The following is a 23,285-nucleotide window of genomic DNA, read 5'->3' as shown; positions in this document are numbered from 1 at the left end:
TATTTCATGTATTTGATTATTTCAGATGTAATTCATATTTTAGAGTAGTAATAGTAAAACACTTCGTGTAATCAAGATGAGAGACCACGGCTATAAAAGCGAAGGTGGATTTGGGAAGTCTGTCGCAGCCATGTCCTGTCCGTTTTACGCGAGCAACCCATTGCGGAAGGTGCAAGATTGATAAGGAGAGTTTTCAGAATTCAGCGTATATTGCGGGATAGACAGGATCCTTTAGCTCAGCGCGACGGTGTGCTCATAGAGAGATATGGATTTTCCCGTGAGGGTATTATTTACACTCTCTCTCTCTCTCTCTCTCTCTCTCTCTCTCTCTCTCTCTCTCTCTCTCTCTATATATATATATATATATATATATATATATATATATATATATATATAGATAGATAGATATATATATATATATATATATATATAGATAGATAGATAGATAGATATCTATCTATCTATCTATCTATCTATCTATCTATCTATCTATCTATCTATCTATCTATCTATCTATCTATCTATCTATAGATAGATAGATAGATAGATAGATAGATAGATAGATAGATAGATATCTATCTATCTATCTATCTATCTATCTATCTATCTATCTATCTATCTATCTATCTATCTATCTATCTATCTATCTATCTATCTATCTATCTATCTATCTATCTATCTATCTATCTATCTATCTATCTATAGATAGATAGATAGATAGATATATATATATATATATATATATAGATAGATAGATAGATAGATATCTATCTATCTATCTATCTATCTATCTATCTATCTATCTATCTATCTATCTATCTATCTATCTATCTATCTATCTATCTATCTATCTATCTATCTATCTATCTATCTATCTATATAGATATCTCTCTCCCAACTTACTGTGCATGCTTCAGTCACCCCTTGCATGGGAACAGGTAAAAGTGATGGAGTGTTATGTAAAACAACACACAAAAAACCCACAATGTCAATAAATGTCACAGTAAAAAAAGCCGGGGTGTGACGAGGGGGTGCAGGACCACCACCTGTCTTTATTTGCTCTGCCCTTTTCTTGGTTGCTGTTATAAACAAACAAACAGATTATTTCAGGGTCTCTTTTCAAGAGACTAAAAGCAATATAAGTGATAAATATTACCATTCTGTAGAATATTCTTATATTTCACTTTTACTTGTCCCCATGTTCTAGTGGGTCCTGTTGTGGCTCTAATGTGAAAGAGGATATAATGTAATATAATATAATAAATTACTTACGAGTTTAATTTGTCAGCAACTTTCTGCCAGCCCTCTCTCCTTGCTTTTGCAGCCTTTGCAGTGTTCCCTTGCGTTTTAATTAAACTCTGAAACTCCTGAAATCCCTCAATCAAGAGTTCTTGCTCTGCTGCCGAAAAATACTGAGCGCGCTCCTTCGACATCTTCGCCGACCAATCAAAGGGTTGCCGATCAATGTTTCTACTATCGATGCGTAGTCCCTTTTAAGCCACCCAGTGATCTCAGATTACTTCATCCAGCTATACTAATCGTCAACAACAGGTGTGTTCGGAGAACCGGATTAGCGAGCTCAAAGTTGGCGCGATGATTTGATCTTGGATGTGTCATTTGATCTTGGATGTAGTAAGCGAGGTACGAAGAACGGGCCCCTGTTTGTCCCTGATTTGATCAGGGGGAAGAAATCGTGGCAGGATCAGCCTGATATTATTTGTATCCTGCTGTAACTTTACTGTATAAAGAGCTAACATCTCCAAAATGTCAGGAGTAGTTAGTCATTACAACAAGTGTTTGTGAACTAAAAATCAAGAATGTGGGATACTGTTTGTCTGTGATTTGAACAGCCCAGCTCTGCTCTATATTTTTATATTTTGGCTCACACTGAAGGCACCGCATTATAAAGCTGTTCCTTCGTACTGCTTTTACGCGAAACATGCTTTGTAGATGAGGCCAAGGGTGTTCATCCTCTTCAATTCTAACAGAAACAGTTGCCTCTGCCATGTTTTCCTGTTTCTTCTTTCCGTGTGTCCGCTAGATCGAAAGTTTATTTCCTCTCAGGTTTATTACTTTCAGTAAAGTTTCACTTTCAGAGCCCTGACCAGCATCCTGCAGCATCTGGAGCAGCTGTGTGGTGCTGTCATGGCAATAAGGATCAAAATCTGTGGGGATGTTTCCAGCAGGGGTTATAACCTGCAGTCAGCAAGGTGTACCTAATAAAGTGGCAGTGTTTATGTCACAGTGCAGCACCATCAGAAAACGGTGGTTTACATCTCTGTTACAGGAAACCTGAAGAATTAAAACACAAGAGAAGAAAATCTAAATGTTACACAAAGAACATAAAAGAACTAAACTTCATAAAAACTTCACAAATGATGCTTTAAATGAAAAATAAATCCCTGTAAATAATTCAACAGGTCACATATTAGAACCACCTTAACTAAAACTCTGTAGCCGCTCACTGTGGTTTGTCCCAGCAGCTCTTAGGAAACAAACTGCTAACTTCAGTGTTAGCACACACTGTTAGTAAACTATGCAACACAGAATTCAGGTTTCAGTTGTGTTAAGTTGTGAAGTTGTGATGAAAGTTTTCTTACTGACACAGGTAGGATGGTCAGGCGTCCTCTGTTCCTGCACCGTTCATGAACTGTCACTTATAAAATGCTGCCAAACATCGACTACACTCAATAACTAAACGTGTGCAGGTTAAAGTGATGGACGCCCAGATCTGCACTCCAAATAAAAACAGACTAAAGGTGTTTCCTTCAGAAACAAAGACAATATTTACAAAGATCTCACAGGTAAACTGTGAGCGATCACAGCAGCATCTCATCCTGACTAACAGCTTTTAGATGCAGGGAGGCGTCGTGGTTCAGAGGTGCTTCAGCAGATGATGAAGGCCTTTCTGTTGCATTGTGTAGTGCTGTGGATGCCATGATGGTTGACTGGGTCTGGTTCTACTGAACTCAGAAACACTTCTGAGGTATTTACACCTGAAGCCTCATTTAATGTGAGTCAGAAACAAACGGCTCACCTGTGATTAATGGATGTTTCCCTGCATTTATATTTGCACACAGTTTATTTCTCACAGCAGGAAAACTGAACAGAATGTATGTAAGAGGTTAGAGTGAGGATGACGTCACTTAATACAGAAAATCCATGTTTGTCTGTTTTGATGATGAAGGACTTCTTTAGCTCTGTAAACAGCTACACTTGAGAGGACAGAGGTGATTTCATGGATCAATAACAATGTGTTTATCAGCTTTCATCATCGCAGTGCAGACATGACGTCAGATCTATCAAAGTGAAGGCCGTCTCTCTGATGACGTCACAGAGCAGAGTCGTTCTGTCCAATAAAGGATCTCAGATCAGCTGCTGCCATCTTGTGGCCACAGTTGGTTACTGTCTCTGAAAGTTGTCTCATGTTTCCTGTTGTCCTGTTAACAAAGGCTGGAGCTCATCATGCTGAGAGGGGAGCAGCATTTTTGGCTCTTCACACATGTTCATTATATTCTGATGATCCTGGATGGAGACAAACTACAGATAAGTGTGTTCAGCCCAACTAGTTTATCTCATTACAGCAGTTTGATGTTTCCTTTGAATCCCCCTGAAGATACTCACAGTGAAGCACGTACATAATACTCCAGCCTTTCAACTCTGAGCTTATTTAGTTCTATTAATACACTGAAATCTCATTTGTGTCATGAAGAAAGTCTTTAATCAAACAGAATTCAAATATCAGAAACATTTCATATATGGAGTTAAACATGAATCATTGTTTCAACAATATATTTATTGTTGTCATAAACAGACAAGAAGACAACAACAAACTGCTCCTCCCATTCAACACATGTCAGTCCATATCCCAGCAAACTAAATCATCTCCATTTACACACATCAAATAGAAACATGAATCACTTGTAATGATTAGAAACTTGATAGAATTTCAAATCTAGTTTGGGGAGTCATTCAGTGAGAAACAGTGAAATGATTTTCCATGTGAAAAGGTGGACAGCAGAAACAGAAAGAAACAGTGAGAACTAAAAGAGAAACAAAGAGCTTTGGAACAACGAGGCAGCAGGAGGACAGCTGCAGTTTAACAGCTTCAATTCACTGACAGGAAACAACATTAGAAATATCATCATCCTCAACTCATCTGCTCCACTGACACTGACACCTTCAACGGACACACCTTCACTTTACCAGCCAACATCTTCACTTCATCCTCAGTCTGAATGTATGGAAACATCCTGTGAGTGAAAGTGTGTGTGAAGGTGTGTATGTGTGTGTTAGTATCAGGATCAGAGAACGACAGCTTTCCTCTGTTCCAGTCCAGATTCACTCTGATCCTCTGGAGCTTCTTCTTTACTGAGAGATCAGTGAGAAGAGCTGATGGTGAGAATGCAAAATAGTCACCTTCATCAAACCACATTCTCCATAATCCAGACCATATGATTCCCTCCCTCTGCACAGACTCTGCTAACACTCCAGCTAACGCTGCACTAATGAATTAGACTAACTATTCACTTTAGCTAAAGTTATTAAGTTAGCTAAAGAGTTGGGATGCTGTGTAAGACATAAATAAAGCTAAAACACAAAGGTTTGGACACTGTTTTGCATGTTTCCCTACTGTAGGGGTCTCTGCAAGCATACAAGGCTCTGACAGGGTACAAGATGACAACTTTGGAATTCTACTAGAAACAGTCGATCATATTTGTTTGTCAAAGCTAAATCCAGGGCAAACTAGGCTAAATTAGCGTTCTTAGCTAACAGCTACAATAAGCATAAAGGTTACTGTACGGCTATCAATTGTTAACATGACACTTGTTCTTATACATGTAATACATTTATTACCAACCTGAGAGTTTATCCGCTGGTCATTCGACATGACGAATGACTTCTGAAGTCTTAATTCAGCTCAAGACGCTGTAGATTCCGTCAGTAACGCTATCAGTCTGTAGTTCTATTAATCTGCGCTTGAACCGGAACCGGATGTAAGTCCCAAAAAACTGAATTGTAGAACTGAAACTGAATGGTGAGAAGTGAATCTGAAATTATTCGAGAGCTGAATTTTTTATTATTTTGAATTTTTGGTCTTTTAGCTCCAGTTTCACCAGTGTGTTGTCTGTGTGTTTAGGACAGTTCTGATCTTCATGTTTGCTTCTTTCAGAAAGAACCTGACCGACAACATGACAGCAGCATCTTACAGGCCTGAGGACAGCCTGGAGGAGAGGGCAGAAGGGCAGAGGACAGGGGGAAAAGACTAGAATACATAAATACATACATATATACATAAATAAACACATAAATCAGGAGGAAGGTACTGATTTTGATTCAGACCAGGTCTTGTATTAGATTTTTAGCTGTACCCTGACAGGACCTAACCAGATATGATGTAATAGAAGTGAACCGATTTTGGTGATTTGCAGGTTCATAATTTACATTTTAAGATTTCAAAATACTGACTCTGAATCGTTAAATTAAAACTGCGGTTTTCTTCAGTTTTTAATGTTAGTAAGAAAAAACCAAACCTTCAGAGGTCCAGGTTACCGAGGAGACAGTACTCCGTCTTTAACATCATCCAAAGAAACACCTCAGACTTCAGATCAGATCCATAAAAATTCAGAATAAGACTAATTGTTATTAAAATGTCTCAAACATTCAAAGACATGATTTTCTTTTTTCCTGTCTGTGAGCCAGAATCATCATGGATAAAAGCAGCAGTGTAAGTGTGTATGAGGCATGTTGTATGTTTTGAAGAAAGTCTTTCAGACTTGGTGAAGTCTGCTGACTGTAAAATAAATAGCATGTCAGGGGTAATACAGAAACCCCTCATCACTGATCACACGCAAACTTCAACATGTTGACCTCTAACCCCTGTTTAGTCTATAACTCTTAACGAATTTAACTCTTAATGAATTTTGTTATTGTTAAATACGGAGTGACAAAAAAGTCTTAAATCTAACTTTGCTGAAGTTGTAGGAACCCTGCTTCCATCCTCAAACACCAGGAGAATCCCAAGACAAGAACTGCTGGTGACCAAAAGGATCACGAAGGCTCATCTCACATTTGCCAAAATGATCTCAATGATCCCCAAGTCTTCTGGGAAAATAATCTGTGCACTGGCGAGACAAAAGGCTCATCTTTCTGGAAAGTCTTAGTCCCCTTACATCTGCACTGAAAATAACAGCATTTCATAAAAAGACCATCACACCAACAGTCAAACATGGCGGTTGTAGTGTGATGGTCTGGGCTGCTTTGCTGCTTCTGGACAATTTGTCTCACTTGATGAACATGAATTCTGCTCCCTATCTGATAATCCTGAAGGAGAATATGAAGCTATCAGTTCATGCCCTTTAGCTCACTCAGATTATGCAACAGGGTAATGATGCAGAAAGCCCACCTCTGAAAAACTAAATGAACATTTTGCAATGGTGTCGTCTTAGCACAGACTTTAGTCTGAGCCTGACCTTAAACTGCTGGATTAAAACATTCAAACATATTGTTGAAATATAAATAAATATAAAAACATGTTTAAAATGTTCATGCTTGTACTTTCATCATGTTATTCAGAAATGTTAACCTGTTGTAACTGTGAAGCTCATCAACTTCACACTTGGCAGAATATCACCCTAACAGTACTCTGAAAGACCAGGTAACAGAGAACAGAGGAAGATGAGACAGAAGGAGGAATCGACACTCTGGGAGCCAAACACATGAGAATACATGAAAATCGGTACAGAAACAATGAGACTTTAATGTGATAAAGGTTTCTGTGGCTTCTTGTTGAACATGTGTTTCAAAGGCAGTGTGCAGCTAAGACTCACTGAAGAAAATAGAGAAAAGGCTAAATAAAAACCAAAGATTCAGAAAAAACAACATAATGCCTTTGTCCTTTGTCCTGTCCCAGCAGAGTGCAGCCTGCTAGCTGCACGCTAGCTTCGGGTACTCCTGGGTGAAGGTTAAACAAGAGAACATTAAAGTTCATTCTATCTTATCATAAAGAGGAAATTAATATAATAAAACCAAAGTTCAATATCTAGACAATGGCACCCGAGAAACTGTTACTTTGAACATCACTGTTTTCGATCTGATTATGTCTCCCTTTCTCCAGACGTAACGTGTCTTTCCCAATGTTTCCCTGTGTGGGGTTTTTCAGAGTCACACTGATATCAGTACGATCCTATTGGAAAACTATCAGTCACACCAAAAGTGCCCGTGTCGCAAAGCCGACTTAAGGAGCGGCTCACGGAAGCAGATTCAGCCACATGGAGAAGGAGAGCCCTGGGCGGATGGTGGCATGTCAACAACGTAGCTGAAGATTTGGAGAACATGTCCTCAAAGCCTCAGCAGCTTCATCCCAAGAGGCCTGAACCTAAAAAAGAAAGGAAGAAACAGTCTAAACAGAGCAAATCTCCCAGACTCGCTCTTCCCAAAAATGGCAACACGGCAGTTTCATTAAAACCTCTAGGAGGAGCTCCAGTGCCTCTGACAGCAAAGTCACTGATCACTCCTAAGACTGTCAAACGCTCTCTGGCGGCGTTTAAAGACATTTTTGCTTCAGTCATAGAGTCTTCGACTGTGGACAGACGCCAGACTAACAGATGTGATGTCAGATCACGTCCGTCTGAGGAAATCTGTGTAGCAGGCAGTAACACTCATGCAGCTGACAACAGCCCAGACAACCAGGAGACCACACAAGACAGCAGGTATCAGCTACATAACATGCAAGGAAAAGCCTGAATTACTCTTAACCTCTGCCTTTGTTACATTTTCAGTATATTTCTGACTGTCGTTCATCTTTTATCAGCAGGTCACAAGCCCCCTGAGTTTGATGGGTGAGACTGACAGATAAAATTAATTCATGATGAGAGTCAGGACTGTCCACCTGCTCTGACCTCTGACATAGTGCAGCACTACTTTCTGTCTCAGGATGTCTTTGTCCCTGTAGATGGTGCAGATGTATCCTCCTGTGTCTCTCTGTGGGCTGTTTCAGGGTCAGACTGAAGTTCTCAGCAGGTCTTCATTCATTTCTGTTCGGTCTCTGTAAAACTTGTCCTGTTTCATAAGTTTGCCACCTTTGTTTGAATACTCCTGAACTATCAAGAGTTCATGGTCAGAGCGAGTCCACTCCACTCTGGTGTTCTCAGGCGGGTCAGGTGTTGTTTTGCAGGGCAGGGTGACAGACTCTGAGCCTTCCTCCACCTTCACCTCCACGTGATGATCTGAAAGGACAAGAAACCACAATATCAAATATAGGACCAATAGCAGTCACACTCATGGCAAATGACAAGTTTCTGCATTTCTGACCTCTGACTTCACTAATGTGGCTCACTACTCTTTGCTTTGAGTGGTAACTAAACTGGAATTTATGAACTGCTGCTACAGCTACAGACAATTGAGGGATCATAATGAATGTTTCAGTGTTTTAAAAGAAATCTTGAGTTTTCAAATTCAAATTCAAATTCAAATTTTATTTGTCACATACACAGTCATACACAGTACGATATGCAGTGAAATGCTTACACAACTGCTCGTGACCTAAGGCAAAAAAAAAAAGGCTATGAATAAGATAGGAAATAAATATGAAAATTAAAAGGGGTAAATTTAACTAGGAAGGAATAAAATAAAATATATATATGAATTTGTTGAAAATAAAATAACTGTACACACAAATTAGAATGAAGGGTAAATTTAACTGGGAAAGAATAAGATAAAATATATATGAATTAAAGTTTAAAATAAGGTAACTGTACAGCAAAATACACAATACACAGTATAGAAATATATAAGAATGTATGAAGAAATATGAATATATATACAATAACAGCAGCATTTTACAAGTATTAAATGGAAATGAAGAAATATAATGTCCAGTGTTGTGCAAACCACATTGTAGGTGTCTTGTGCAGTGCAAATATGCTTAAAGTGATTAAGTGTAAACAAAGTCCAGACTGTCCAGTGTGTGTGTGTAAGAATCATGTGTGTGGGACCGTTCTATGTGGTGGTGTGACTGAGAGACCGTATCGCCTGCAGGAAGAAGCTCCTCCTCAGTCTCTCTGTGTTGGTCTTCAGGGAGCGGAATCGCTTTCCTGACCTCAACAGAGAGAACAGTCCGTTGTAGGGATGGCTGAGGTCCTTCACGATCTTCCTGGCCTTGGTCCAGCACCGCCTGCTGTAGATTGAGTGCAGGTCAGGGAGCTCGGAGCGGATGGTGCGCTCAGCTGATCGCACAACCCTCTGTAGAGCTCGTCTGTCCTGCATGGTGCTGTTCCCGAACCAGGTTAAGATGTTTCCCGTCAGGATGCTCTCTATGGTGCACGAGTAAAAGTTCCTGAGCACCTTGGAGGGCAGTCGGAAGTCTCTCAAGCGTCTGAGGTGGTAGAGGTGTTGATGTGACAGGACCATGACAGGTCCTGCGTGATGTGAACTCCGAGGTATTTGAAGCTGTCCACTCTCTCCACTGGGCACTCGTTGATGACGGGGGTCTGGTAGTTCCTCTCCTGCTTAGTACTGAAGTCCACTATCAACTCCTTTGTTTTACTGACGTTTAGAAGGAGGTTGTTCCTCTGGCACCAGGTCTCCAGATTCCTAACCTCCTTCAGGTAGGCCGTCTCGTTGTTGTCAGAGATCAGGCCCACCACGACGGTGTCGTCAGCAAACTTGATGATGGTGGTGGAGCTGGTAGTGGCCACACAGTCATATGTGTACAAAGAGTACAGCAGGGGGCTCAGAACACACCCCTGGGGGGCTCCAGTGCTGAGAGTGGTGGAGGCTGAGATATGTCCGCCCATCCTTACTGCCTGTGGTCTGCCAGTTAGGAAGTTGGAGATCCACTGACGCATAGATGAGCTGAGTCCCAGGTGCTCCAGTTTGGTGGTGAGTGTGGAGGGAATTATGGTGTTAAATGCAGAGCTGTAGTCGATGAAGAGCATTTTAACATAATTCCCCCTTCTGGTGTCCAGGTGAGTGAGTGATGTGTGGAGGAGATGAGAGATGGCATCGTCTGTGGAACGATTTGAACGGTAAGCGAACTGTAGTGGGTCCAGTGTGTCTGGTAGTGAAGAAATGATGAAGTCTCTGACCAGGCATTCAAAGCACTTCATCACTACTGAGGTGAGGGCTACAGGGCGATAGTCATTGAGATAAGCAGGGTGTGGTTTCTTCGGGACAGGAACAATGATGGACTCCTTGAAGCATGTGGGGATCACCGACTGAGATAAAGAGATGTTGAATATCTCAGTGAACACAGGTGCTAGCTGGTATGCGCAGTCTCTGAGGATACGACCTGAGATGCCGTCTGGTCCTGCTGCTTTCCTAGTGTTCACTCTCTTGAAGGCTCTCCTCACGTCATGCTCAGAGATGACGAGCACGTTTCCGGTGTTGGCAGTATCTTCCTATCTGCAGCCGTTAGCGCCGCTAGCGCTAGCATCGTTGGAGTCCTTAGCTGCAGCCTCGAAGCGAGCATAGAAAGTGTTCAGCTTGTCTGCCAGAGTCACGTCCGCGTTCGTCAAACCGGTTGTTGGTGCTTTATAGTCCGTTATTGTCCTTAATCCCCGCCACAGGCTCCTAGAGTCACTCTGTTGGAGTTGTGACTCTAGTTTCCTCCCGTAGCGGTGCTTCGCCTCTTTCACCGCCTTCCGCACGTCATATGACGCGGCTTTGTACGGGTCCATGTCCCCCGTCGCGAGTCCCGTGTTGTAGGCAGTGGTGCGAGATCTCAGAGCGTCGTGGATGGTTTTATCCACCCACGGCTTCTGGTTGGGAAACGTTGTGATAGTCTTTGTCTCCACGGTATCATCCGCTAGTTTCCCGATGAATCCCACCACCGCTTCCGTAAACACGTTGACGTCATCATCGGAGCTGTTTTTGAACATGTCCCAGTCTGCGTCGTCGAGTGCGTCCTGTAACGCACTCGACGCAGATCAGTAAAGTCAGATCAGTAAAGTCTCTGAAGCACTAGGATTCAGCATAAGAAACCATTGTGCTTATCACCCACAAAGTGCAGGGTTAGTGGAGAGAACTAACGGCACCATAAAACAGAGACTCAGAAAATGCATGGAAGAAACCGGAAGACCATGGCCTGATCTGCATAGGCCTAGTAAAAATGTGGATGAGATTAACACAAGGCTCTCAAAAACTTACACCATTTGAGGTCGTTCATGGGAGACCTTTTCCACTCCCAGTGACAAGTAAACCTTTAGACAAATCTGTCAGAGAAACAACTCTGGCAGAATGGATGACAAAACTATTAGAAAATAAGGATATTGTTTTGAACAATAAACTGCCATATGACTCTTCTCCAGTCTCTTGCATGTTGAAACCAGGTGATTGGGTCCTAAAGAGGTGCTCCAGAGGAAATATTTTAGTTTACCCCACTGGGAGGGCCCATACCAAGTGTTATTGACCACACCCACAGCCTGTAAAATTGCAGAGAGACCATCCTGGATTCATCAGAGCCACTGCAAGAAAGTTTGAAGCCGAGACCACTAGAGATGCACAAGTGTAAGGGGAATCTCCCCCGGTGTCAGTGGGTCCAGTGGCGAGGGAGGAGTGCTGATTGAGCTCAGCTTGCAGTCTCATTCTCTCCTGCCACTGACCAACTCTAGGCTCACTGATACATTTGGGTGTGACCAACCTCAAGCATGACGTGTTCTCAGGTGGTAACTGGCATCTCACTACTGGCAACGGCTCATCACGCTATCCGACCTGGAAGACGGAAGAAAACAATACACGAGCCGAGAAAAGAGATGGACAATGCTTGATACAGATACATGTTTAACAGAACCACAGAGAAAGACTGTTATGTCTGCTGATAGGTTTGTAGCTTGAACCTATTCACTGGAATGTTGAAGACAATTTTATTACACAGCATAGCAAGACACGAGTAAGCAAAGTTCTTTATGTTTTCCGTGCACGGGAGAGAACCGGACAGGCGCCGTTCCTTCGCTTGACCCCAGTTGCTCTCGTCCGCTCTCCCATAACACTGCTCTTTTATTGTGGTTACATGAATATGCATAGGGTCATTAACATATAACATCTTACATAGGTATGCATGTAAACAAAGAATACACTGTGCGTGTGTGTGTGTGTGTGTGTGTGTGTGTGTGTGTGTGTATCTGTGTGTGTGTGGGGTCAAGATGTGACCCCAGGAAGACTCCCCAAAGCTGTCCATCTAAACAAAAGGCACTTAGACTAAAACACGTTTATCCTACCATAAAACAATAAGACAAGATACGACCTCTCCCATGCTCCAAGAATGCAAGAGTGCTCTGGAATGCACACAAAGTTTGCAGACTATTAAGGATCAAAACCTCTACCACTCTACACCTGATTATAAAACTCTAAGCATATATGGGTAGATATTTCTAAGCATAAATAACAATCAACAATACAAAACCTGACATCTGCTGCACATGCTGAGCATATTAACACACCCAACTATATATGGGAAACAACCTGGAACATGTGCACCAATTCTGATCTCCCAAGTAAGTGAACTGAAGGAAATCCAGCATCAGGTAACACAGTCACAAGACACAGTCAATGAGACCACATCTAATAGAGTGACTCATGAAAGTAAAAACACACAGACATCTGCAATAGTCCCAGTTTACGTATCCACACAAAATGAGCCAAGTAAAGAAGTACTTATCTACGCTCTGCTGGACACACAGAGTGATTCTTCATTTATTCTTAATGAAGTAGCAAATAACTTGGACACAACCAAAACTCAAGTTAAGCTCAATCTATCTACAATGTCATCCAAGAAAACCACTGTACCCTGCACAAAACTTGAAGTTCTGCAAATAAGAGGACTGTTTTCCAAGAAGAAACTCACTGTATCAGTTGTTTACTCACGAGACTTTATACCCGCTAATCGTAGTCATATTCCTACTCCAGACACTGCAAGGGAATGGTCACATCTGGAGCATCTCACTGAACATATTGCCCCCCCTTTGGACTGTGAAATAGGACTCCTGTTAGGGTACAACTGCACACAAGCCTTAATGCCCAGAGAGGTTGTATGTGGTGAAGAAAACCAGCCGTACGCTCAGAGAACAGATTTGGGTTGGAGCATCATCAGCTACTGTGATTCATGTGAAACGGGTAATGATGTAATTGGAGTAAGTCACCGCATCATTGTAAAACAAGTTATACCAGAGACTGAGCCACTCACCAAACTAAAGAATAAGGTTCATTACATCTGCAAGACACAAGTAAAGGAAGTAACATTTCCAGATGTAATCAAAGCACTTGAATCAGACTTTACAGAGAGAGCAGTGGAAGAGACAAGCATTTCACAAGAAGATGTCCGCTTTCTTACAAAGCTACAAGAAGGAATAAAGCAAAAGCTAGATGGACACTATGAAATGCCACTGCCTTTCAAAAGCGACAGGCCAGATCTTCCCAATAACATGCCAAGTGCAATGCAACGTTTAAGTAGTCTCGAACGCAGATTCAAAAGGGACCAAAGGTACTACACAGACTATGCAAATTTTATGGCGAACATGATAGCATGTGGTGATGCAGAGAAAGTGCCGGAGAAAGAACTCTGTAATGCCCCTGTTTGGTATATCCCCCACCATGGGGTATACCACCCTCAGAAGCCCGGCAAGATACGTGTAGTCTTTGACTGCTCTGCACAATATCAAGACACTTCGCTGAACATGCACCTGCTTACAGGGCCTGACCTCACAAACACTTTGGTGGGAGTGCTCTGTAGGTTCAGGAAGGGCTCCATTGCTGTAATGTGCAACGTGGAACGCATGTTTCACCAGTTCCATGTAACACCTCAAGACCAGGACTACTTACGCTTCCTATGGTGGGAGCATGGTGACCTAAGCGTTCCACCCTCAGTCTTTCGAATGAAGGTTCATCTCTTTGGCGCTGCTTCTTCTCCTGGCTGTGCCAACTTTGGGTTAAAACATCTAGCCACGCAAGGTGAGGGAAAGTTCACTCCAAACACTGTAAGGTTCATTCAAAGGAACTTTTATGTAGATGATGGACTTGTTAGTGTTATGTCAGAAGCAGAAGCCATAAAACTAGTCAAAGAGGCAAGAGAACTGTGTAGCACAGGTAAACTAAGATTACACAAGTTCGTATCAAACAGTGAAAATGTGATGAAGTCATTGCCGAGAGAAGAGTGTGCCGAAAGTATTAAGGATTTAGATCTGGCGCTTGGAGAGCCATTAATGGAAAGGGCACTTGGTGTTCAGTGGTGCGTTTCTGCTGATGAGTTTCAGTTCAGAATAACTGTAAAAGAGCACCCAATGACAAGAAGAAGAATCCTGCGCACAATAGCATCAGTGTATGACCCACTGGGATTTGTGGCACCGGTCATCCTAAGAGGAAAGCAAATCCTGCAACAGCTATGTCAAGAGAAGGTTGGATGGGACGAGCCACTCTCAGATGAGCTCCGCACACAGTGGGAATCCTGGCTCCTAGATCTTCAAAACCTGTCAAAGGTGAAAGTTCAAAGACATGTCTTACCTGCAAACACAGACATTGCACATTGTGAATTACACCATTTTTCAGACGCTAGTGTGACAGGCTATGGAGAGTGTAGTTATTTAAGAACAGTAACATCAAAGGGTGATATTCATTGTGCCCTGGTCATGGGAAAGGCACGTGTAGCCCCAACCAAGGTCACTACTGTCCCTAGACTTGAATTAACGGCTGCAGTAGTTGCAGCAAGAACAAGTGCAATGTTAAGAAATGAACTGGAGATAAGTGATCTTGAAGAACACTTCTGGACAGATTCCAAGGTAGTGTTGGGATATGTGAATAATGATGCAAAGAGATTTCACGTGTTTGTGGCAAATAGGATTCGAAGGATACGGTCACTCACAGACCCACGACAGTGGCATCATGTACCATCTGAAAGTAATCCCGCAGACCATGCATCAAGAGGACTCAGCTACTGTCCAACAGCTACTCAACTCTAACTGGTTTAAAGGTCCAGAGTTTTTGTGGCAAAGCGAGCTACCCGTTGAAAATGGCAAGTTTACGGAAGTCAAGCCCAATGATCCAGAGCTAAAAACAATACATGTGTTCAACACCAAAGTAGAAGAAAGGAGAACAATACTAGACCGTCTCACCAAATTCTCAGACTGGAGAAGAGTGGTTAAAGCTATTGCTCGTCTACAGAAATTTGTGAAGGATTTTAAAGGACTCACCCAAACAAAAGGTGAAAACACAAGTGTTGAGGACAGACAAAGGGCGGAACTGTTCATAATAAAACTTGCACAAGAAAACACATTCAGCAAAGAAATCAAGGATTTAACTAGAGGAAAGGACATTCAACTGAAGGATAAGACACACAAGCTGTACAGCCTAAGTCCATTTGTTGATGAGCAAGGAGTGCTCAGGGTGGGAGGACGTTTAACAAGAGCAACTCTGCACCCATATATCAAACATCCTGCCATTATTCCCAAATCAAGTCACGTGTCGTCTTTACTCATTAAACACTACCAAGAAAAGATGCAGCATCAAGGAAGAGGAATAACTGTCAGCGAGCTGCGCTCCAATGGACTATGGATCACAGGATGCAGCAATGCAGTTGCTTCTCACATCTACAAGTGCACAACCTGCAGAAAGTACAGGAGACATACTCAAGATCAACGGATGTCCGATCTACCAGAGGATAGAATGGAACCAACACCCCCATTCTCCTACTGTGGCATTGACTGTTTTGGACCTTTTTATGTAAAAGAAGGTAGAAAAGAACTTACAAGGTATGGTCTTCGTTTTACATGTATGTGTTCGAGGGCAATACATATTGAAATGTTGGATGACCTTACCACTGATGCCTTTATGAATGCGTTACGTTGTTTTATTTCTATTCGTGGACATGTAAGACAAATCAGGTGTGACCAAGGTACTAATTTTGTCGGTGCTAAGGGAGAGTTTTTGAATGCAATAAAGGATTTTGACAAAGAACAGTTGAAACAATACGGATGTGAGTTTGTTTTGAACACCCCCTCTTCAAGCCACATGGGAGGTGTTTGGGAGAGGCAAATTAGAACTATTAGAAGTGTTTTAACTTCTATTCTGGATCACACTTCAGTTCCTCACTCAGAACGTTTCTTTATGAAGTTATGGCTATTGTGAATAGCAGGCCATTAACAGTAGAGAACCTAAATGATCCAAATTTAGAGCCTCTTACCCCGAATCATATTCTCACGATGAAGTCCAGTGTTATTCTACCTCCTTTAGGCGAATCCCTGTAAATAATTCAACAGGTCACATATTAGAACCACCTTAACTAAAACTCTGTAGCCGCTCACTGTGGTTTGTCCCAGCAGCTCTTAGGAAACAAACTGCTAACTTCAGTGTTAGCACACACTGTTAGTAAACTATGCAACACAGAATTCAGGTTTCAGTTGTGTTAAGTTGTGAAGTTGTGATGAAAGTTTTCTTACTGACACAGGTAGGATGGTCAGGCGTCCTCTGTTCCTGCACCGTTCATGAACTGTCACTTATAAAATGCTGCCAAACATCAACTACACTCAATAACTAAACGTGTGCAGGTTAAAGTGATGGACGCCCAGATCTGCACTCCAAATACAAACAGACTAAAGGTGTTTCCTTCAGAAACAAAGACAATATTTACAAAGATCTCACAGGTAAACTGTGAGCGATCACAACAACATCTCATCCTGACTAACAGCTTTTAGATGCAGGGAGGCGTCGTGTGGTTCAGAGGTGCTTCAGCAGATGATGAAGGCCTTTCTGTTGCATTGTGTAGTGTTGTGGATGCCATGATGGTTGACTGGGTCTGGTTCTACTGAACTCAGAAACACTTCTGAGGTATTTACAGCTGAAGCCTCATTTAATGTGAGTCAGAAACAAACGGCTCACCTGTGATTAATGGATGTTTCCCTGCATTTATATTTGCACACAGTTTATTTCTTACAGCAGGAAAACTGAACAGACTGTATGTAAGAGGTTAGAGTGAGGATGACGTCACTTAATACAGAAAATACATGTTTGTCTGTTTTGATGATGAAGGACTTCTTTAGCTCTGTAAACAGCTACACTTGAGAGGACAGAGGTGATTTCATGGATCAATAACAATGTGTTTATCAGCTTTCATCATCGCAGTGCAGACATGACGTCAGATCTATCAAAGTGAAGGCCGTCTCTCTGATGACGTCACAGAGCAGAGTCGTTCTGTCCAATAAAGGATCTCAGATCAGCTGCTGCCATCTTGTGGCCACAGTTGGTTACTGCCTCTGAAAGTTGTCTCATGTTTCCTGTTGTCCTGTTAACAAAGGCTGGAGCTCATCATGCTGAGAGGGCAGCAGCATTTTTTGGCTCTTCACACATGTTCATTATATTCTGATGATCCTGGATGGAGACAAACTACAGATAAGTGTGTTCAGCCCAACTAGTTTATCTCATTACAGCAGTTTGATGTTTCCTTTGAATCCCCTGAAGATACTGACAGTGAAGCACGTACATAATACTGCAGCCTTTCAACTCTGAGCTTATTTAGTTCTATTAATACACTGAAATCTCATTTGTGTCATGAAGAAAGTCTTTAATCAAACAGAATTCAAAGATCAGAAACATTTCATATATGGAGTTAAACATGAATCATTGTTTCAACAATATATTTATTGTTGTCATAAACAGACAAGAAGACAACAACAAACTGCTCCTCCCATTCAACACATGTCAGTCCATATCCCAGCAAACTAAATCATCTCCATTTACACACATCAAATAGAAACATGAATCACTTGTAATGATTAGAAACTTGATAGAATTTCAAATCTAGTTTGGGGAGTCATTCAGTGAGAAACAGTGAAATGATTTTCCATGTGAAAAGGTGGACAGCAGAAACAGAAAGAAACAGTGAGAACTAAAAGAGACACAAAGAGCTTTGGAACAACGAGGCAGCAGGAGGACAGCTGCAGTTTAACAGCTTCAATTCACTGACAGGAAACAACATTAGAAACATCATCATCCTCAACTCATCTGCTCCACTGACACTGACACCTTCAACGGACACACCTTCACTTTACCAGAAATAGTGCAAATATATGGAAACATCCTGTTAGTGAAAGTGTGTGTGAAGGTGTGTATGTGTGTGTTAGTATGAGGATCAGAGAACGACAGCTTTCCTCTGTTCCAGTCCAGATTCACTCTGATCCTCTGGAGCTTCTTCTCTACTGAGAGAGCAGTGGATGGAGCTGATGGTGAGAGTGCTGAGTATTTACCTTGATAGAACCTTATTGCCCACAATCCAGACACTATGATTCCCTTCCTCTGCCCAGACTCTGCTAACACACCTAGTTCCCACACTGTACTGTCTCCAACATCAACATCCCAGCTGTGAGTCCCTGAGTTAAAGCCCTCAGAGCCCAGGACAGAGTAGAACGAATCAAACCTCTCTGGATTATCAGGAAGCTGCTGTTCATCTCCTCCTTTCACACTGGTCAAATCTTGAGACAGGAGGAGTTCTGGATGAGCAGTGTTTGGGTCCAGAATGAGAGGAGTGTAGGAGACCATGTCCTTCATGCTGTTCCAGATGTTGAAGGTCAGGTTGCCCAGGTGTTTGGCCTGGTCTATCAGAGCTCCTGAGGGCAGCTGTGGATCATCCAGCAGGGGGCAGCGCTGGACTCTTTCCACTGCAGCCTTGTAGTTGTGCAGGAATGAGACGTCTTCAGCTCTCAGCTCCTCCTCTTTGGCTCTGACTGTGTCTGAAAGAGCTGCTATCTCTCTGCTCAGAGCCTCCATCTTCTCCTTCATCATCCCACTCTTCTGCTCCTCTTCCTCCCTCAGTGCAGCCAGCCTGGCCTCCTCTTCCTCTGCTAGAAACTGGTGAAGCTTCTTAAACTGCTCCTTAATCTGCCTCTCTGTGTGTCGGGCCTGGACCTTAATGTGTTCTGCTGTTTGATCAAACTTCACTTGAACTTCTTCACAAACCTTTAACTTCTTCTTTAAGGGCTCCAGAGTTTCCTGAAGTTCCTTCTTGTGTTGTTGTGCAGCTTCATCGATGGGTCTGAATCTGTGATTGGTGTGTTTTTCTGAGTCTCTGCAGATGTGACACACTGGCTGCTGATGGTCCAGACAGAAGAGTTTGAGTTTCTCAGAGTGCAGACTGCAGAGAGCCTCTGAAGCTCTCTGATCTCTCTCCTGTAAGAACGACTCACACAGGTTCTTTAAAGCCAGACTTAAAGGTGGTTCATCCCTTGAAGATCTTCTCTTACAAACTGGACACTCGTGTGTTGTTCTCTCTCTCCACCATCTCTTCAGACAGTCTTTACAGAAGCTGTGGCTACATGACAGAAGAACAGGATCTCTGAAGACCTCCTGACAGACCGGACAGCAGAGATCCTCCTCTGATCTGGAAGCCATTGAGTCTGTGAGTGAAGCTGAAAACAGCAGACAGGAAGTACAGTCAGTCCTGGCTCCCCTCACTCCTCTACTACCTTCACTGAAACTTCCTTTGAGTCGTGTTTTTGCTCAAACTCACATTCAGTGTGTGGAGCGTCAGCAGCTTGAAGCAGAAGTGTTGGAGTTTTCCACTTTTCTCTCCTGTAGCTGGACTCACTCAGAGGAAGCTGCTAGTTTGGTCTGAACTCCGTCTGATCGTCTGTGTGTCTCTCTTTACTGAGGACGAAGAACTTCCTGTTTCCTGGTTTGTCACATTTGAGTGACGTGAGGGGAGGAGACAAATGTTGCTGTTTGACTTTTAACTAAGGTGTGTTTCAATCCTGCCTGTAGCTCAAAAATTGTAAAACAGGTTTTGCGTCATTTCACGTCCACAGGTCACAACATGAAACCTGTTGTCAAGTTTATAAAATAAAGTGTCACTCGGTGGTGCAGCTGTTTGTCAGCTTCTATTTTAGACTTTGTTCTGGTTCTTGTTCAGGTTCCCAGCAGAGGGAGTGTAATGCAGTCACACACACACAGGTGGTGTTAAGGTGGATTCACTTTGTTACAGACAGTGGTGTTATTTCTTGTAACTAAGGGTGTTTTTCACTCCAAAGTTCAGACATTAACCTGCCAGAAGTTGTAAAGGTTACTAATAAAGAGCTTTTATCTCATTTCACATGCAGGTCAGAGCATGAAAGCTGTGATGCAGCAGTTTGAGAAAAATTGCTGCCGATATGAAACATTTTTTGTGGTTTTACAAAATATATAAAAGAGCAGAAAGAAAAGAAATAAGTGTAAAGAGTGCAGCAAAATGCATGTTTTAGTGTGAGTTGGTTCATGTGATCTGGTTGTGTAAAAGTCACTGCATGACACTGAGAGTTACTTTTGTGTTACTGACACTCATCTCTGACTCAGAGAAACGATTTCTCCCCTGTGATGTTCACACAGTGGTGAGTTACATGTGTGTGGAATTTTTACTCTTTTATAGAATTAAAGTTTTGCTTTTCTCTTACTTTCTTTTTCTGTTATTTACTAAAAATCTCTCAAAGAAATAATGAATTCTCCACACGTGTTTGAAGGTTACATGCAAATATCATGTGATCTAAAAGTCAAATATCTGCTGATGGAGCAAAACAAGGCCAGATGTTCAGCAGCTGTATTGCTGCATGACATCAGCCCACAGCAGCAGAGACCGTGGAGCCAACATGTGAGAAACAAAGCAACACGCTGAACATCTGAACCACAGCAGGAAGTGCGACTCTTTGTAGACCTGTGGACAGGAAACACACAGCAGGTCCTGATCAGTAACAGGGTCCAAATACAAACATGTGTTTATCAGCATCTGTATATATGAGCACACAGAGAGCTCAGCTGGACACACACTTCAGTCCTCCATCAAACACAACACACCTACACACTGTTTCCACCAGCTGCAGCACAGTCCAGTCTTTACAGTCAGGGAGGGCTTTTAATTTGAAAGGCTCCATGCAGGAAGTTTCAGAGGAACAGAAGAAGAACCAAAGGATGGTCTGTGATGTTAAGGTTAGTGTGATCAGCATCAGCTGGAAATATGAAACATGTCAAACATGTGAGGAAGAAGCAGCAGCAGCTCACACGTTTACCACAACCACACACAGTCCTCTGAGAGCAGCGTGGCCTCCATCTTTGAAACACACAAACAGTGACGGACAGGTGACGGAAATGACGGACAAGGTAAGGGACTCATGTTGTAACTCACGTCAGACGCCGGAGATTTTGGCGGAAAATTAAAGCGAATGGTAGTTTAGATTTGAACAAATTCCTTTAAGCTTCAATCTTATCAAATACATTTATCAATTGTCTTACAACTAACGTTATTTGTCTAAATAATCTCCAACACCCTGGAGAACAACGGGGAGAGTTTAGAGGCTCTCCAAGATTATATTGATCAGTGCTTTCAGGGTCTCGTGATGAAGAAGGCCCAGTGTGCAGCTTCCCCGGCCAAACCTGAGACGCCATCGTCGAAAAGACTTCGCCCGGCAGATTCCCCCGGCACAACATCGCCAGCCGGCAAAGATATTGCCGACATACTGGAGTCAATCGACAAGCGATTGTCCACTTTCGACGCAAGGCTGTCCTTGGTGGAGCTTCTTCACCGGGAATTTAAATGCTTACGAGAATCACTGGAGTTCAGCCAGCAGCAGGTGGAAACGCTCGCTGCTGAAAATGCCACGCTAAGGGAGTCGGTGAAATGTCTCACAGACAATGTTACTGAGCTAAATAGAGAAAATAAAAAAATAAAAGAAACAGTTATTGATCTACAAGCTCGTAGCATGCGTGATAATCTGGTATTTTCTGGTATTCCAGAAGCCGCTGGAGAGGATGCGGAGACCACGGTAAAAAGCTTCATCAAAACCCACCTGAAGCTGCCGGAGGACACGGTGAAGAACATCATCTTCGATAGGGTGCATCGTCTCGGCCCTATTCGACCTGCGGCCGGGAGACCACGTCCTATCGTGGCCAAATTCGGCCACTTCAAACAAAAGGAACATGTGAAAAGCCGCGGCAGGGAATTAAAAGGAACGGACGTCAGCGTGAACGACCAGTTCCCCAAAGAGATCCTGGAACGACGCAGGGTCCTCTTCCCAATCCGACGCGGCTTCATCCAGAAGGGCTCCAGCGCTGTCATCGCTGTGGACCGGCTGTGCGTGGACGGACAGCTCCACGACCCCCGACATCACTCCGTGGCTGTATTAACTTCACACCAGATAAGAATCCGCTACACCCTTTCCCCATCCACTCACACTAATTTGCATTAACATCTGTCTAACTTAGTAGTATTAAATCGCATCTTAAGTGTGATATCATAGCAGAATTAACACCGTCAATCTCCGTCAGTGGTTTAATTGGAATGTTTCCGTTTTTTGTTTTTTTTGTTTTTTGTTTTTTCTTTCCCCTCTCGTTTTTTCCTCTCTCTTTTCCCCCTCTTGTTTTTATGCTGCTCACCCTTGTCCTTGGTTTCTTTCTTTCTTTATTTATTTCACTGCTTCGATCACCTGCTTCCACACTCATCCACAAACAACATCCTTTATTTCGACACATGCACAGCACGATCACGCACAGTCATGCGCGCAACGGCAGCACATTTACATCAGTCAGACAGCGCACACAGTCGTATAGGATACACACACTTAAGCCAAGCGTACTCATATTAGTAAATATGCAAACACATAGTCAGACTCAGGGAGCATCTCGCCACATATTCCTTCTCTCTCTCCTTCTCTTTATTTATGAACAACTGATGTTTTCTCTCCACCTGTCTAAGCAACACACACAGCATACACCCCTAGTTATACACAGACATCTATGGGTGCACTAAGATTCGTCTCATGGAATGTAAATGGAGCTGGCTCCAGAGAAAAGAGGTTAAAAATATTTAACCAACTCAAAAAACTACAGGCAGATGTTGTCCTTTTACAAGAGACCCACAGACCTCTTAGAGGTTCGAATGAACTTAAAACACCTGAGTTTCCTAATGTGTTCTCAGCTTGTTATAATTCTAGACAAAGGGGAGTAGCAATTTTAATACATAAAAATATTAATTTCACAGTACTTGATACAGTTATAGATCCAGAGGGCAGATTCTTAATCATTAAACTATCTATACTTGATAAAAAGCTATGTATTGTAAGTGTATATGGTCCAAATGTTGATGATCCCTCATTCTTTCACGGTTTTTTCAGTGCACTCTCTGAACACTTAGATGGCACACTTGTTCTTGGAGGCGACCTCAACCTTGGACTAAATGAAGAAATGGATAGGCTCAACACAGCAGGAACTCAGCGTAATTGGCAGTCCACAAATATAATCAAACAGTATATGAGCGACTTTGGTCTTTGCGATGCATGGCGCTC

The 23,285-nt window shown here is 42.5% G+C and overlaps 2 protein-coding genes and 1 long non-coding RNA gene across 4 annotated transcripts in view; all 3 read right to left on the bottom strand.

The window, feature by feature from the left end:
• Positions 1–23,285, bottom strand: part of LOC120438424 (myelin-oligodendrocyte glycoprotein-like) — a 357,354-nt gene that overhangs the window by 202,617 nt on the left and 131,452 nt on the right. The window lies entirely within an intron of this gene.
• Positions 6,292–7,124, bottom strand: LOC120438439. Its single transcript, XR_005611903.1, has 2 exons — positions 7,072–7,124; positions 6,292–6,954 (listed from the first exon to the last, which is right to left on the bottom strand). It is a non-coding gene; the product is annotated as an uncharacterized LOC120438439 (long non-coding RNA).
• Positions 17,608–20,254, bottom strand: LOC120438393 (nuclear factor 7, ovary-like). The gene is made up of 2 exons (XM_039608797.1): positions 19,490–20,254; positions 17,608–19,388 (listed from the first exon to the last, which is right to left on the bottom strand). The coding sequence occupies exon 2, from the start codon at positions 19,369–19,371 to the stop codon at positions 17,980–17,982; it is 1,392 nt and encodes a 463-aa protein (XP_039464731.1). The 5' UTR covers positions 19,372–19,388; positions 19,490–20,254; the 3' UTR covers positions 17,608–17,979.

This window comes from Oreochromis aureus, linkage group 3 (assembly GCF_013358895.1).
Source record: "Oreochromis aureus strain Israel breed Guangdong linkage group 3, ZZ_aureus, whole genome shotgun sequence".
Classification (NCBI taxonomy): Eukaryota; Metazoa; Chordata; class Actinopteri; order Cichliformes; family Cichlidae; genus Oreochromis; species Oreochromis aureus.
Note: the sequence above shows the minus strand (reverse complement) of the source record. Positions and strands in the feature narration are given on the sequence as shown.

What these genes read in the sequence shown, in the direction of transcription:
- LOC120438393 (XM_039608797.1), bottom strand. Translation starts at nt 19,371, where the DNA reads ATGGCTTCCAGATCAGAGGAGGATCTCTGCTGTCCGGTCTGTCAGGAG.